General features: G+C 36.8%; 1 protein-coding gene across 1 annotated transcript; it reads left to right on the forward strand.

Annotated features, from left to right (window-relative positions):
- The first annotated feature begins 6,385 nt into the window (after positions 1–6,385).
- On the forward strand, positions 6,386–15,798 carry l(1)G0320 (signal sequence receptor subunit 1 l(1)G0320). Its single transcript, XM_067085789.1, has 5 exons — positions 6,386–6,559; positions 12,993–13,208; positions 13,898–14,157; positions 14,305–14,563; positions 15,194–15,798. Exons 1-5 carry the CDS (start codon positions 6,484–6,486, stop codon positions 15,253–15,255), a joined length of 873 nt encoding a protein of 290 aa, XP_066941890.1. The 5' UTR covers positions 6,386–6,483; the 3' UTR covers positions 15,256–15,798.
- Positions 15,799–16,553: the final 755 nt, after the last annotated feature.

Consider the following 16,553-nt stretch of genomic DNA (forward strand, 5'->3'; position numbering starts at 1 on the left):
TGTAGTAGAAAGTGTATTAAGGAAATTCAAAGGTTTTAGGAGCAAGAAAATATTACATTTATTAAAGAATGCATGACATTGCACCAAATATTTGACAGTCAAGTGATTCTTGGATGTGCACAGATGAATGCTGTATGTTTGTTTCATTTGGATATGAAGTGTAGGCCCTTTGCTTTAATGACAACAGTGTTTTTTTTTTCTCAGAATTGTTGCTTCAAACACAAATACTGACAGTACTGATCAGTAGCACTGTATGCACTATCAGGTCTGTCCAGCTTCCATGTCTTGCAACTGCTTTTTTATTCGTATATTTTTATCCATTCCTTCAGCTGTCTATTTTAGAATTTTTTGTCTCCAATTGTTGCCTTCTAGAAATTAAACTGCTGGGCCACCCTTGCCAGATGAGCAATTTTACATCATTAAACTATGTAGTAATTAATGGTGAAGTTTAAGTTATGTTGTGATTTAAACATGCTTTTCATTTTACCTTTTTCTTGGCTTAACATTTAAAAATTTAAAGTGCTAAAGCTCTCTTGGCATTGGATCATATGCTCAAATGGGTCAGCTATGGAACGAAAAGTGACACAGTTGTTGCTGCAAACACTTAACTACCAAATCAAGGATGAAACCCCTCTGGATCAAATTAAACAGACTCGGTAAATTCATATACCTGCACTACCCTTGTATACAGCATGACAATCCCTTTACATGTACTGCAACGGTCAGTGTCAATTTACTTTTACTCCTGTGCTTCTTTTATGGTTCACACTCATTCCATAACTTGCAGAAACTCCCACCCCCTTAAATTTGTCTTCTCTGCCATCTTCTGATCTCCATAGTCTTAACTATGTCTTCTAATCTGACCTCATCCATTCTCTGTAAGTGACCAGACGACATAATATTCTGAAAGATCTTATTTTAATCTGTGCTGTAGTTTTATTCCAGCCATGGCCAATTTATGGCATAACCTTTCTAGTCATAGATGAAATGTTGGTTTCTTGGGAAATTCAAAGTAAGTACAAAGACATTTTTATTGAGAAGGGTTGCATGAGTCTCTTCCATTGCTTAGCTAGTTTCTTTAATTTGTTTGCTATTGTTAATACTTTTTTCAAAATGGACTACTTAACCTTCTGGAGGACCCCTTCGAGGTTAGTAATGTCAGTGTACCTGATGTGATCCTGGTAGGCAGTACTAAAGGATGTTACAGTGTCCCTTCAGCCCTTTTACATTACCTCCAGCCCTTCCATCTTGGTGTTGGTCTTTGCGCAATGGTAGGGGTTTTCTACAAGTTGCACCTTTAGATCCTTTACTTCACCTCATTATCTGGATCTCTCTATGTAGTTGTCCAGCCACTCCCAATTCCTCTTCACTGAGGTGCTGAAAGTGCTCCAGTGCTTGGCTGCATAGTCTAAATTTCATTGTTCAGTCATTAACAATTGAGTCATAGGCTCTTCATTAGCTTTTCCAACTTTGGATGCAGCTTGTCCTCAGTTTCAACCTTCTAACAATCTTGGCAACTTCCATCTTTCTTCGTATGATGAGAATATTTGGTTGACATTCTTGTAGTATATGAAGATTTTAACCAACACATAAATACTGCAGAATAGCCAGGGGCCAAAATAGGCTGGCTGGTATTGTATCTGCATCAAGCGGGGCAAAATGAACAAATACTACTTTTTTACAGCCTGAATAAGAACAAGAATACATATTCTGAAGTTACTTACATGGGCACAACGTTTTTTTCATTACACTAAAACTAATCATTCAACAATGAGTAGTTAGCATAGATATTCAAAATGCACTTTTTCCATATTTACAATGATGAAATAACTCAATTTTCAGTTCAAATTCATTGATCTCTCATTATTTCCCCAAACTTTTGTACTGAATGTGTAACTTATTTTTCTCCATACGTTGCTTGAACTGTTTTACTCTGTACAAACACCCAATCTGCTTATGCAAACTGCCAATAGCAAATATGTTCACCCGCTTCTGTTGTGATCAAGCCCCCCTTTTTTTGTTTGCAAAAGCACATTTTCTCAGTGATGACAACATGGTGAATTTACTTCATTGTATGATATCTGTTATTTCATCAGTTATCATTTGCCTGACCATAAGAATTTGAAACAGCGATTTGCTGTACCTAAATTATTGGTCTATATGCTGGTCTTTCCAGTTCACTGATGGTGGTAACGGAACGCTGCTGTTTTTCATATGCTCTTATTTAGCTTGCTTTTTTGCCTGTATGTATGTTTGTCTTAGTCAAATCTTGTAACTGAAATTTAGACCTGTTCCCTTCGCCCGATGGACTTTTTTCAAGGTTACTCAATCCCGGTGACAATACAACCTTACATGATCAATAGGTCAGCAGTGACCTCTAGTGACCCTACAGTGACCTCTCCCAGTATCTCAGGATTTATATGAATCTCTTCGGATTTTTCAGAAATTCTTTGACTCGGTAAATTTCTGTCAAAAGTAAAAAGTCTAAAATAAAAAATATATAAAAAAACCAGTTTTTTAAAACACTTTTATTAAAATCCTTTAAAAAGTGAAAAATTATTTTTTGAGACACACTAGGATTTTCTAACAATTAATCATGCCTATAAAGATAAAAGCGTGGACGCCAAACAAGGCAGGCAATGCTACAAGAGATAAAAAAATATATTTCTTTTCTTGTAGCATTTCCTTCCATGTTTGGAGTTCACGCTTTTATTTTTGTAGACATGATTGATTGTAAGAAAATCCTGGAGTCTCAAAAATTATTTTTCACTTTTTAGTGGACTTTAATAAAAGTGTGTATATATATATATATATATATATATATATATATATATATATATATATATATATATATATATATATATATATATATATATATATATATATATATATTAAAGATGGTTGCTTTTTCTTTTATCAGCTCCACTTCTCAATGTTTGCTTCGTAACTCTGTATCTTTGAAATAAAGATGCAATGACTCTTTCCGTGTATCCTAACATTAAATTTGGTTTCTATACCCTTGCATTTGTCTTCTCGGTTATACTATTCTCATCCTGACGTGATACTTGGGAAGACGTAAATTTTAGCGTCCCGAGTCATGTAACCCCACAGCGGGGGTAGTTGGGGGGTTGGGGCGGGGTATAGAGGGGAGGCACAATAACACTGGTTGGTGTCATTGTTCCAGTTTCCAAATAGTTCCTACGAAACAACAAATTACCAGACTGAAAGCAGCAAAAGTCTACTTACTGGGTGTAGTCTGCCTAATTTTCTTTCAACTGAGAGAAGGACGATTCAGCCGGCAAATAAGGTTCCTGCTGCTGCATTGCCATTAATTTTTTCTTTATTGAAACGAAGCAACTTTTAAGGTGAATAACGGATTTTTATATATATAAAAAAAAAAGTATTGTATATAGAAGTAAATGTAGCAGCAATTGCCGTCTGAAAATTGGAGATAGGAGTCGATTCGTTAGGATTTGTTGGAGCAGCAGTAGATTCAGTAAGATTTGCTGGAATAGTAGTTGATTCAGTAGGATTCGTTGGAGTAGTAGTAGATTAGCAGGATTTTTGGAGCAGTAGTAGATTTAGCAGGATTTGTAGAAGTTGTAATAGATTCAGCGGGATTTATTGAATCAAAATCAGTTCCTAGACGAAGACTCCTGGCTCACCAGAGTATTAAGAGGACGTGTTACTACACCATTCTGATAGTACAAGCTATCTTTAGTAAAAAAAAAAAATTCTGAAAATGTAGTAGTATAATATGCTGTTGCCCATTGTTCATTTGCTCGAATAGGTCCAGGGGTGGAGGAGGGGGCGGATGCAAAATATCTATAGTCGGATCATAAGAACACTGACATGGCTATGCTACCTCTAGGACTAGAGGTAGCATAGCCTAACCTAACCCTGGCTAGTCTATGAAACCATAATAATTTCAAAAATTATCTAGAAACCAAAGAATCAGGGATGGCGTAAATTTTCTTTTCAAAAGTGTTCTTGAAAAATTGAAAAGTATGCTCTAAAAGAATAGAGATCTTTGAATTAAGGAGGTAGGTATTTTTTTTTTATTTTGTTAGTAAATTATTTTCCAAACACTTTCAATGGAAATTGAGACCCAAGAATATGTTTATTAACTCATATTTTCTCCTTCTATTACCAGGTTGGACCTGGATAGAGTTCTACGGTAGTTAAAATATGATCCCTCTACTCCGCATGCAACTAGAACGAGCGAGAGAGCCGTCCTATAGAAAATCTGTATTGCTAACTACTACTGTCAAGGGTGTGGGTTAGACGATTCGCGAATTTGTCAATACGTGCGACGGACAAAGAACAGTCTTTTTATCGATGAGTATCGCTATATGAATCCATATTGTATGAATCTAGGGGTCACAAGGCGACGTTAAAAACACACAGAGCAAAAAAATAATGTAGCTGAGCGCTCAAATTTTATTTCTCTATCGTTTTTCTAATAACGTTAGTAGCTCCCAGTGACGTCACAGTTGTTGGTTGCTATATTACTAAATGGCAAGTTCTTATGTAATAAATGGAAGCCTAGATACACCTTATTCTGAAATATTATCTAAAATATATTACATCTTTTATATATATATATATATATATATATATATATATATATATATATATATATATATGTGTGTGTGTGTGTGTGTGTGTGTGTGTCTGTGTGTGTATGTATGTATACACATTACACGTGTAGGCTATTACATCTGCCATGTTTTCATTGATAATAAACTTTTTTCCTCGTCTGTCTCCAAGCCACACTTTTTCCCTCTTTCTGTTGGATGTTCATTTTTTAAAATTCATCTTTCGTGGTTTCTACATTCACCAAAATATCCTCAGCAAAGCCTCATTTTCCAATTTTTTTTATGAATTCTTGTTCTTAAATCCTCTTCCTTCCTCTTTTAGATTTTTTTTTTGTCATCAAGCGTATGATCAATTTGAACACTGGCGTTGAAGCTGTGCATTTTCGTCTCATACCACTTAATTTCGATTATTATTATTCTTCTTTTTCGTTTTAACGTGTTTTTTCCCATTTTTATATATATGGGGTAAGCACGATGCCTTCTGTTGAAGGACTTTGACGCATGTTGGGGCAGGCTGTAGCCTCGATCGGCTGCCCTCCCTGACATAGCTTATTATTATTATTATTATTATTATTATTATTATTATTATTATTATTATTATTATTATTCAGAAGATGAACCCAATTGTGTGGGACAAGTCCAAAAGGGGCTATATTAATTAAAAATACAAGCTTCCAAAGGATATATGTCTCATCTGAAAGAAGTAACAGAAATTAAAAGAAAATACAAAAAAGAGTGAGACTGCTATTAGAAAAAATAGATGGATCAACAAATAAAGAAATAAAAAATGTAAGTAAATGATTAAATATTTGTTTTCTCCCTTACATATCTTGTTTCTAAGTGTCAGTGACCTTAGGTAAAATGTATTTCGTATTCCATTATTGCTGCTGTTATTGACATAAATGCGTCACTGAGTGACTAATAGCATTATTAATTATCTTTTTCTTATTTTTATGACTTTCTTCTACACAGTGATGCAAGATAGTTATCTCTACCTGCTTCCTCCTGTAAAACCTGGTCTGCATTTATTACCTTTTCATCTGCTCTTGAAAGGTTTTCAATATTACCCCATTAACAAATTTAATGATATATTTGATAGGTATTGGCTTCAGATTTTTGTAATCGTTCTTCCTTATCACTTTGTTTTGGGCTATTCTAATTTTCTGGTTTTCTTCTATCTCGATTTTATTTTGGTAACAGTTTAACAGTTTCTAAACATGTTTTACCTTTATTAACGCTTTTAGAGTTCAAGTTTCAATGAACTGGTTGCTAGAGTAGATGGGTCCGCCTGGCAAAACATGTCACTTGCGTGACCGAGGAATATGAAACGTCAACGCTGAGCAGAATTGCCAACCAACTATGTAAGATGTAGTTAAATTAATATTCTAGTGTAAGAATATATTAAATAGGTTTACTATAGTAATGATTAAAATAATATATGTATTATATTCATAGCAAATATATAATTATTAGTAATTTTAATACTGGAAAGTAACCAACTTTCTTTTTGTTGTCAGCTATAGTTCCACGGCCGTTTCATTTCCAGTCTCCCGTGTCCAGAGAGACGCTGGCACGTCACCACGTCAACGCTTTAGTGCCAAATTTTATTAACTATTTTACTCGATTATTTGTTCTAAAAAAACGTTATGTATTGATATGCCTTGTCGACTAAATAAATTTATTAAATTTATTTTATCATAATTTGATTATATCTGGTTTATGATGATGACAAATTTATTATATTAAATGAGTAACTGGCCACTATGATCGTTACCCATAATTCTGCCCTCTGTTCAGCAGCAGACGGCTGGCCGGTTTGTAGAGGCGAGAAAGTTCCTTGCGTACATACTCGTTGACACTGACCAGTACTGACTCTAGGTACAAGATGTTTTCTATGTTGAGGAAGCTGCTATTTTTGTTACTGCTAGTATTACCAGCCGTCATTACCATCACCAACGAAGGTAAGCAATTTTAGCAATACGAGGTTAACCCCTTGCAACTTGCGAACGGAAGCCTTATCCAGACCAAGGGTCATCTGTGAAGCTGGGTCATCTTATAGGGATGATAGAAGTTTTACGTTGAGGTCAAAATTCTAAGGATTAATAACAGGAGCGGGCATGACGGGGCATTATTTCCTTTGTATATACTGTGTTGTTTTGAGGACTGCAAAGTCTTACTGAGCCACTGGGTTTTACCTCCTTAGATAGGTCAGGTGCCATCAATGCATCATACTTGGGGAACTGTAGGCATTAGGCCACCAACGGTAAAGGTTTTGAACGGCCCTTCAACCCTCGTATTTACCCACTTTATTAGCCTTTTGCTCTACCTCCTCCCCGGCTTCCTTTCGTCTGTTGCTTTTCGGTGCTATTATGGGGGGGGGATCTCCTTGGTTTTATAGCATAAGTTTGTTTCATTCATTCATTGGGTTTCCTCAAAGTGTAATGATTTTTCGAGTTTAAGCCATATTCACGGGTACCGTTGGCCTGGGGGCCCCATCCCATCTTTAGCTGGTCTGTAGGTTGGATGTTTTATATGGTGATATTAGTCAAATGTCCTTTAGACTGTGATAATTGCCACTTGTTTCATCTGTGATTTTCACGGTCTTTGGCTTGTTAGCCTGTTGTATTGTTGGATAGAATAATAGCCCAGTGGATAAATTCATAAATTATGCACCAAAGACATGAATAATTTTTATATATATGATGGGATTTTAACAACTAGGCTATTGTTGGTCAGATCAATTATATTTTTTAGTTATGCACATCGTACAGGCTGGGCTGTAGACTATATAAGTAGATAGGGATCCCAGTGGAAACTAGTGTTTTTTCATGGGGAACTAAGAATTAGTGAATTTTACCTGCTGAAATGTTAAAAAATGTATAAACTTAAGATGAATTGTACGAAACATACATCGTCCATGTATTTGATTAGTTACAATTTCATAAGAAAAAGTAAGGCACTTCTAGGGGACATCCTAAGCTTTTTAATTTCCATAATCGTGGGGTGCTAGGCTCTACATGACAAACAGCTCCTAACCTAACAACTCACAGTGCAATAATATATACAGTGAAATAGGCTACAGTGTTTCATCCTAATATTAGCTGGGATGATGGGCCTTTCCTAATCGTTGCAGCTTTTTCCCTTGCTAGTTCCCCAGCCTAAACTTAACCAGAGCTTTAATTATGGAGAGAATTGCAGATTTATCGTAACCTAACATAGATTGCTGAATCCAACCTGACTGGCTAAAATTAACCCCCTAGCGCACACCTTAATCTGGATTCTTGGTCCAAAATTTAAAATGAGCTTTCCCCTGGACCCCACTCTTAGCTTTACATACAGTTAGCATATTCCTTCAAGTTTGGTAGTTAGGCCAGCTGCACCACAACATTGCAAACAGGCTCTTTCATCTGTTGGGAAGACAATCAATAGACCTCTTTGTAATGAGGTTCAACAGAAAACTAGAGGTCTTCTGATCCGTGGTTCCAGATCTATTTACATTGACAGAGGATGCCTTGCAACACCCCTGAGACAATCTGGAGGTCTATGTCTTCCTTCCATATTGCCTAATCCTTCAACTTGTAAACAGGGTAATGGCCTCTCAGAACCTCAGAATGATGTTAGTTGTTCCCATGTGGCCCTACACGGAATGGTCTCTAACCTCTCAAAAGGTTTGAGAGAGATTCCTCCGTGGCACAACCTTCTGTGTTAACCCCTCCGAACAAAAGGCTTTTCTCGCAGAGCAGCATCAGAGATGTCTGGCTATCTCAGAAGATCTTCCTCAGCTGTGTACCAAGGCAAGTGGGCCGTTTACTGTGGTTGGTGTCGTCGTTGGGGTTTCTTTTCAATTGGAACGCCTGATCAGCAAGTAGCAGATTTCCTTGTTTTTCTTTGCAGAGCGAAACAACTTTCCATGTCTTCCATCAAGGGCCACAGATTTGCCTTGAGTGTAGTTTTATGAATGAAGGATGTTGATCTTTCTTCTTCGTGGGAAATCTCAATGCTTCTCAAGAGCTTTGAGCAGTCTTGTAATCCAAAAGAGCTTAGACCACCCAGTTGGATTTGACTTTTGGTACTGGGCAGCCTCACCCGTGCCCTGTTTGAGCCTCTGCTTCGTGTGTCAGATAGGACCCTAACCCTCAAGACGGTTTTCCTGCTGGCTCTGGCCTTCTCGAAGCGAGCTGAACTCCATGGCCTATCCTATGGTGTCAAGCATACGAGGGGTTAGAAGTCCGTAGCCTTCAAATTTGTCCTGGAATTCGTGGCTAAGACCTAAAACCCCTCTTGTCATGGTGACAGATTTGATTCCTTCTCAATTCTGTCTCTCAGTGACTTTGTTGATAATGATCCGGACGAATTGCTCCTTTGCCTGTCAGAGCATTACGCTGCTACCTGAAAAGGACTCGCCTTCTCCAACCAGGTTGCCGAAGACTTTTTCTTAGTATTGGCCGGAACAAGAAAAAAAGTGTCCTGGAATGCAATCTCCTTTAGGCTGTGTGAGGCTGCCAGACAAGTCCATGGTCTGACTTCATGCTCCAATCCTAACAGAGTGCAGGCAAGAACACATGATGTTAGGGGGCTAGGCCCTTCTTTGGCATTTAAAAAGAACTTGTCTGTTAAAAGGATTTTGAAGGCTGACACATGGCTTCGTCAAACCACCTTCACTTCCTGCTATCTGTGGGATGTTGCCCACAGGTCCTTGGACACTTTCCTTGGGTCCAGTGGTGGCTGCCTGACAGGTTGTTTAACTCATCCAGGGCCTCTAGCCGGACAGTTTTTATCTTAAATAAGATGGTGGTATGAAAGTGAGAATGAATGGGATGGTTGGTCTCTTCGGTTTCCTTTCTTTTCTTCTTTACCCGGTGGGCGAAGAAATCATTCCATCATGTGCTGGGTCGGGTCTGATACGGTGAGATTGCGGCCTTTTTGTTAAGTTTTGCTAATTCCTACATAAATATAAAACTTTGGCAAAAGCAAGTCCCTCCTCTCTCTAGCAAGGGGAGAAAGGACTGATAGCAAACTATTGGTGGCCACAAAGGTTTGTTATCCACAGATATAGTTCTTTAACTTCCTCCTACACTGTCTCATCACATGATTCCCAGAAGTCTGACTTATAAATAATCACTTATTTATTATGTCAGAGGCTTTGGTTCCCATCCATAGGCTTCTGTAAGCCAGGAAGAGTAAGCAGGTGTGCTGAACCTCCAGTCGGCTCCAGAGTTTCTTTCCTCCCTCCAAAAGTGAGTCTATTCAGAAGTTAAGACCCAGGTTTGTTCTGCATATGAACAAATGACAAATTCATTAATCAATTTGTACTTTTCATAGCTAACAAACCTGAGGTCTCAACTTATATGGCCCACCTCTAGCCACCCCTCAGTCAAGTTTCCTGGGATGGAAGAAACTGAGGCTTTATTTCTTTCGCTACATGCACGAAGGAACTTGACGGCCTATTGGCCTACCTCGTTGCCACCAATTCCTTGTTTGTTATTTTTACTGGTTTCCAGCTGGCGCTAGAAGGATTATCCATAAGTTAAGACCACAGGTTTGTTAGCTGTGAAAAATACAAATTGATTAATAAATTTGTCATTTTGTTGAGGAAAAGTGATTGAAAGACGTAGAAATCATCTGGTTTCAATATGTAACTACTCCAGAATCAGAAATATAGCATAGCCCCATAAACTTGTCTGATCAAAACTATCCTAACCTAGAGCCATCATGGTGTTGGTAACACATACTACTTGTATTACACATTTATTTCATGTGTATTGCCAAGAGGAGGTGCATGTTTATCATACTTAGGTGCTGATGGGTTTTGTATTTAGCCTTCTTGCTATCTTATGCTAGGATAGCCTGTGTGATCTATAATTTAGCAGTGGTGGCTGATCCAACCATGATAGATTGGGAAATTCATAATCATTTTAAGCCAGAGTGACACAGCTGATAGAACACTTACCCAGAATTTGAATAACATCAGTACTAGGCATGACTGATTGTTAGAGTATCCTAGCCAATAACCTAATTTGTAAGTAGAAGATGATTTATAAATTTACTAACCTTGATCGATTTCTAAGATTGTTTTTATCTCTGTAGCCAGGGAAAAAGTGAAATAATGTAATTGTGTTCTTGGCAGCCTGTAGAGAGTATGAAGCCTTTCTTGTGATGTAGCATGGATTTTCTGAACCCATTGCTTTTCTAACTAGTTCATGGGGAGTCACAAAGTTGACAGATGCCATTTCATTTCGATGGGATTTCATTTGTCAATACATTGACTTAACAAAACCACAAGGACTATAGATAGGATAAGCTTCAGTACAGAATGTTCATCATAATGAAATCGAAAAAAATGAAATTGTGATGTGTCGTGATGTGGTGGTTATGAGAGTGGGGTTTATGGTGATAAAAATGTCTCATATTGTGTCAAATCAGTATGAAAATAATGTTTTCCAATATGGTAATTTTACAGTACTTTCCCATAATGCCATTTAAGCAATTAACATTTACTTTTGTCCCCAGTGCATGCACAAGTCCAGGTAGGCTTAATTGAATCCATTATAATTGGTTAACTCCAGTCTAGTAGTTTTTATAAATATGCATTTACTTGAATACCTGCCTCTATCCATTAATCAGTGTTCCGGCTATTTAATTTTCTTCAGTTTGTTTTGGAAAGTACGGTAGAGCATACTACAGTAGTTTCATTTGTGTGTTGATTACTGTCATTCTCAACAGGCTAGAATCAGAGTTATTTGGGTGGCAATCTTTAGTGACTATTTACTCTTTCAGAGAAAAATTATTACGTAGTTTGACAGCAACATCAATATATATGACATAGTACCAAACTGTGGAATGCCCAACTTCTCTTGGTATGATTTCCATGACATTCATTCACCCAAGCAGATGATGTTTCTTATGGGGGTTAGGTCATATTTCTTCCTAGCTCACTTTTCTCAGACCTGGACTAGCTAAGGGCATCCTGTCAGTATCATGTAAAAAATCAGACAAGTTTTTGTGATTAGTGTTTGAAAAGTAATTCTTTGTTGGGAAATACCAGCAAGCAAGATTTATTTAATTTTCTTTGTAATATGGTTTTGTTCCGTGAGAAGGTGGGGTCCACAGAGTAAAGGCTTTAAGAACAGATGTGAATTAGTACCTGTCCATAGGTCAGGTCACCTTATGTGCACAGGTATTATACTTGTTGAGATTGTTCCCACAGTGAATATTCTAAAGTAGCCTACTAGGAAATTCTTAGAAGTGATTCTAAGTTTAATTTTGTTTTTATTGGTAGTAGTTACACATCATCCATGGCAGTTTCTATTTACTGGCAGTAATTTTTCTCCAGACCCTATCGTTAATGATTCTACTGTAGTATGTTAATGGTATAAGATGGTGTGTATAATGCACTTTTTAGTTAATTCACTCATAGTTTCTTACATATACATTGCCAGTTGTGTTGGCAACAAGCCCAAATCACACTTGCTGGGTATTAGTACACATCTCTCAGCCAGGTGACTTACAGCTTATGAGAAACATGTTTAAAGAAATGTATTTTTTATTATAGGTCAGAAAAAAAAGAAAAAACTATAATCCTTTAAAAATTGATAATATATGGCCTGTTTTCTATTATTTATACAGTGCAGATTTTTTGTTTTATACAAATGGCTTTTTCCAACCAGAGAGAGAGAGAGAGAGAGAGAGAGAGAGAGAGAGAGAGAGAGAGAGAGAGAGAGAGAGAGAGAGAGAGAGAGAGATGCAGTTTCAGCCATATAAAATACTAGTCATCATTCTTTGAGTGCATTTCATTTGCATATGAACCCAATGGATTATGAGGTATTTTTAACACTTTTAGCACAAACTTGTGTTTTTTTGTTTGGTCTCATCTTGACAGATTGTGGGTTTTCTTGGGTGCTCCTGTTTTAGCTCTTACTGTACCTATATGAATGATTTGCCAGTAAGACATATTTTAAACCCTGTGTAGAAATAACTACAAATGTAATTTTTTTTTTTTTTAAAGAATGGTGACTGCAAGGAAAATTTGATAGTTTTACTTTCCTCAATTAAAGTATCTGTATTGAAAGGTTGCTGTTAAGTTTTTATTTTATTATATCCATTTTATGTAGTTATTTACATTGCTGAATATAGAAAGGCCATTTTGGTCTGTTCAGCATCATGAGTAATGTGGAAAGTAGTCAACTTTTGATTTCAATTTTTAGTATTTTTCTTAGAGTCCGTAATACTGTATAATACTGAACTGTACTGTGCTTTGTGTTCAGTGCAGTTTGAAATAATTTTCTTCTTCCTCTTATGTAGACAGGAAAGTTACACCTTTATATGTAGGGGATTGAATTGTAGTATCTGTGGTGTAAAAAGAGCTTGAGGTTTATTTTCCCATTTCTCTTTCAGGTAATTTAGTGGCTTATGCTCAAGAGGATGAAGTTGAAAGCGAGGAAGATGACATCATTGAGGATGACGATGAAGTGAATGTTGCTGATGGAACTGGAGTAGAAGTTGAAACAACGGAAGGGGAAGAAGAGGAGGAGGAAGAGGAAGAAGAAGCCAAAGGTTCACCTGATGCTGATACCATCATTCTCTTTACAAAACCCACAGGCACTGGATCAGGTATGGTATATTATTTCTTAGGCTCTCTTAAATTTATATATTAAGAGTACTATAATCAAAATATATTGTTGACTGGTTTAGGGCTGTACTACCTGAAGTATTTTATTGATAATGTCATTATCAGTAAGAAACGCAATTGTTAATACTTTATCAATCCAAGTGATGGTACCTGTCCTCCTAACAGTGGTAATACAAGTGATTTTGCTTTCCCAGCACTAAGTGTGTAATGTATTCACAGCTTCACTGCCTGTGCCTTTCTGGACAACATAAAGATTGAGAAAAATATTATCTTGACCTAAGGATTTTAGATTTAAATTCATTGCATTGGAAAGGGTAAAGCTTAAGTGTTTCTGGCAGACATACAGTGCTATTTCTGGCTTGTATTTTACCCAGTAATTGAAGAGAAGTACAGTATGTGAAATGGGTAATTTGTCTGGCTAGTTTTTAGATGGTGTTTTTCACCACTAGGCTAATTCTGATTTCTGTTTACAGTAAGTTACTGCATTAAATATGGCATTCAAGGTTATGGTTTGAACTACATTACTTTTGACGGATAGTTACTAGTATATGTAGTTTTTATTTGTATGGGAGATGCTCTGATATTAGATGTATAGTTTATTGGGTGGGAAATTTTGTGATATCCGTGTGGAGGTCAGTTTTCAGTGTTAAATATTGATTTTGTATTTCAGAACTTCCTGCTGGTAAGCTTGTTGAGTTCCTCGTTGGCTTCACAAACAATGGCGACAAAGACTTCGTTTTGGATGCTATTGATGCTTCCTTCCGTTATCCCATGGACTTCTCATTTTACATCCAGAACTTCACTGCCATCCCTTACAATAGGGCTGTCAAACCTCGTCAGGAAGCTACTGTTATGTACAGTTTCTTCCCAGCTGAAGCTTTCGCTGGACGTCCTTTGGGATTGACCATTAACTTAGCTTATCATGATGCTGTAAGTTGGTTATACAGGATGGAAAGCAGATATTTCATGAAGTATTTTGTAATACAGAATGATGTTCGTAATTTTTCTGCAAGGTGAAATGTCATAGAGGATTGGAGATGACTTTAGGCAGTGATTAATGTTACCTCTTTATTTCAGGATGGCAATATGTTTGTGGAACCAGTATTCAACCAAACAGTCAATATTATTGAAATTGATGAGGGTATGGATGGAGAAACCTTCTTCCTGTATGTGTTCATGTTAGCCTTTGCTGTTTTGTTGCTTGTTGCTGGTCATCACTTTCTCTCCTCATTTGGACGCAAGAAGGCAAGCAAGAAGCCTGTCATGGAGATGGGTACCAACAAAAAGGATGGAGTCGACTATGACTGGCTTCCCAAGGAGGTCCTGGATGACCTCAGTAAGTATTTTAGCATTGAGATTTGTTTGGGTTTTTAGATGATGAAAATAGTAGATCATTGACATTAATTTCTTGTAGTTATATCTGTACTCGGTTTACATAGTACTTAACAGATAAGTGTAAATCTTTGTAGTTAGTGGAATTTGTATATCTTGACTTCTCACTAATATAATTGAATACGTACGTAGTGTGTGAAGAAGCATCAGGTGTGTATGTGTGAGTATCAACAACTAGGCACAGTACTGTATACAGATCTTGAAGTTTAAGAACATTGTTAGACCATACCTTCATTTGTGAAAACAAGTGATTGCAGAGAGAGAGGTGGTCAATATTATTTCTTATTATCATGATTGAATACATGTATAATATGTATTATGGCCGTGAGGACTCCTTTTTATTTCATATCTATTACGGTGAGCCTTATGAATATACATTCTGAAAGAAAGCTACTTTTCTCACTTCGGTAGGAATTTACTTTTTCTTGTCAAATACTGTATTTTAAAAAATATTAAGCATTATGAATAAAGTATTAGTTTATTTTAGCTTGCAGTAAAAGAATAAATGCAGTCAATAAGAAAAATTTATGGAAAATATAAAGATGCACTTGCATTTTAATTTTGTCTATTGCAGAGAAGACCCCACGTCAGTCACCACAGCAACGAAAGACCAAGCGTATCGCTAGTTCTAAGTAAACCTTCAGAGGTAACTCCTGAAGATACTCAGCTTCCAAGTCCAGAGTTATGTGATATCTGTCAGACAGGGCTGGACAGTCGTCAGAGCAGTGCAAAACAGCGTCAAAGCCATGTTATGCTTAATCTGAAGGAGTTGAATGAAGAATCATCATTCCTCATTTTTGTTATCTGTGATGGTGAAAATTTGTTGATTGTGGTTAGATTTGAGATTTTTATAACACCATTCATATGCAACTGTGTAAGTGTGTCGGCATTGGCTGTAATCCATATTTATAGTCCTACCTCTGTTCAAACAACTAAACGAGAAGCCCCCAAAGTTCTTTTCAGACATGATGACTTTGTGGATAAGGCTCACATGGGACATTTGTTAACATTGCCATAGTGTCAGTATGTCTGAAAACTGCTTTGGGGGCCAACAGTTAAGAAGTGCTTGGTTGTGGTTGGATTCCATAGAAGTATTAGATTCTCACTTTGTGCTACTTTTATAGGAATGTGTCCCCCCATCAAAATTGAACAAGTGAGGAATAAAAGGTTTCTTTTGTATTTTTTTTTTTTATTTTCCTCGTAGAGGGCTCAGTAAAGTCAATTTACTAATTTAAGAAAAAGTTGACAGTCTACAGGTAAACCAGTGTTGATATAGGCATTTGTGCATGTCCTCAACACACTTTACCTCTTGTTCTTTATTCATTGCATGTGGCATTTATCATGCCTTAATTGTAGTTTTGTCAGACTAATGGAAGTTTGGCTTAAAGGTTTTGATGTAAATGGGTTACTGTAGAGCCTTCATGATGCGAGAGTGGACAAGTTCACATTGGCTTTATTCATTAGATTTGTTTTTGTAAAGAACATTTGCGAATATTTATACTTACAGTATTTATGAAATAACTGAAAATGGGAAAACATAAGCAGTGTACCGAGTGAAATTAGTGGAAAGTTCAAAACTTACTAGAGTAGTCTGGTAACACCTGCCATATTGAGGTGTCATCCTGATTTACCAAGAATGGAATGTTAGGTATTGAAGGTTTTAAAACTCCTTAGGAGAAGCGTATTCATTACTTGACAACAAGTGCCTCCCATGAACTTGTAGTTTCTGTGGCTATTAATCCACATCTTTCATTATTGACTGTCCTTTGAAATGTGATGGTCACACTGCAACTAATAATGAAGATTCCAAATTTTCATCAGGTTTAAGAATTTCTGCCATATGGCCTAACAAAACAAAAACCTCTCAGTACCAAACAATGCTTCTGTTTACACAGTGGGACTGTGCAAGGGAAATGAAGATGATTAAGCAACTG

This window comes from Macrobrachium rosenbergii, chromosome 42, assembly GCF_040412425.1.
Source record: "Macrobrachium rosenbergii isolate ZJJX-2024 chromosome 42, ASM4041242v1, whole genome shotgun sequence".
Taxonomy (NCBI): domain Eukaryota; kingdom Metazoa; phylum Arthropoda; class Malacostraca; order Decapoda; family Palaemonidae; genus Macrobrachium; species Macrobrachium rosenbergii.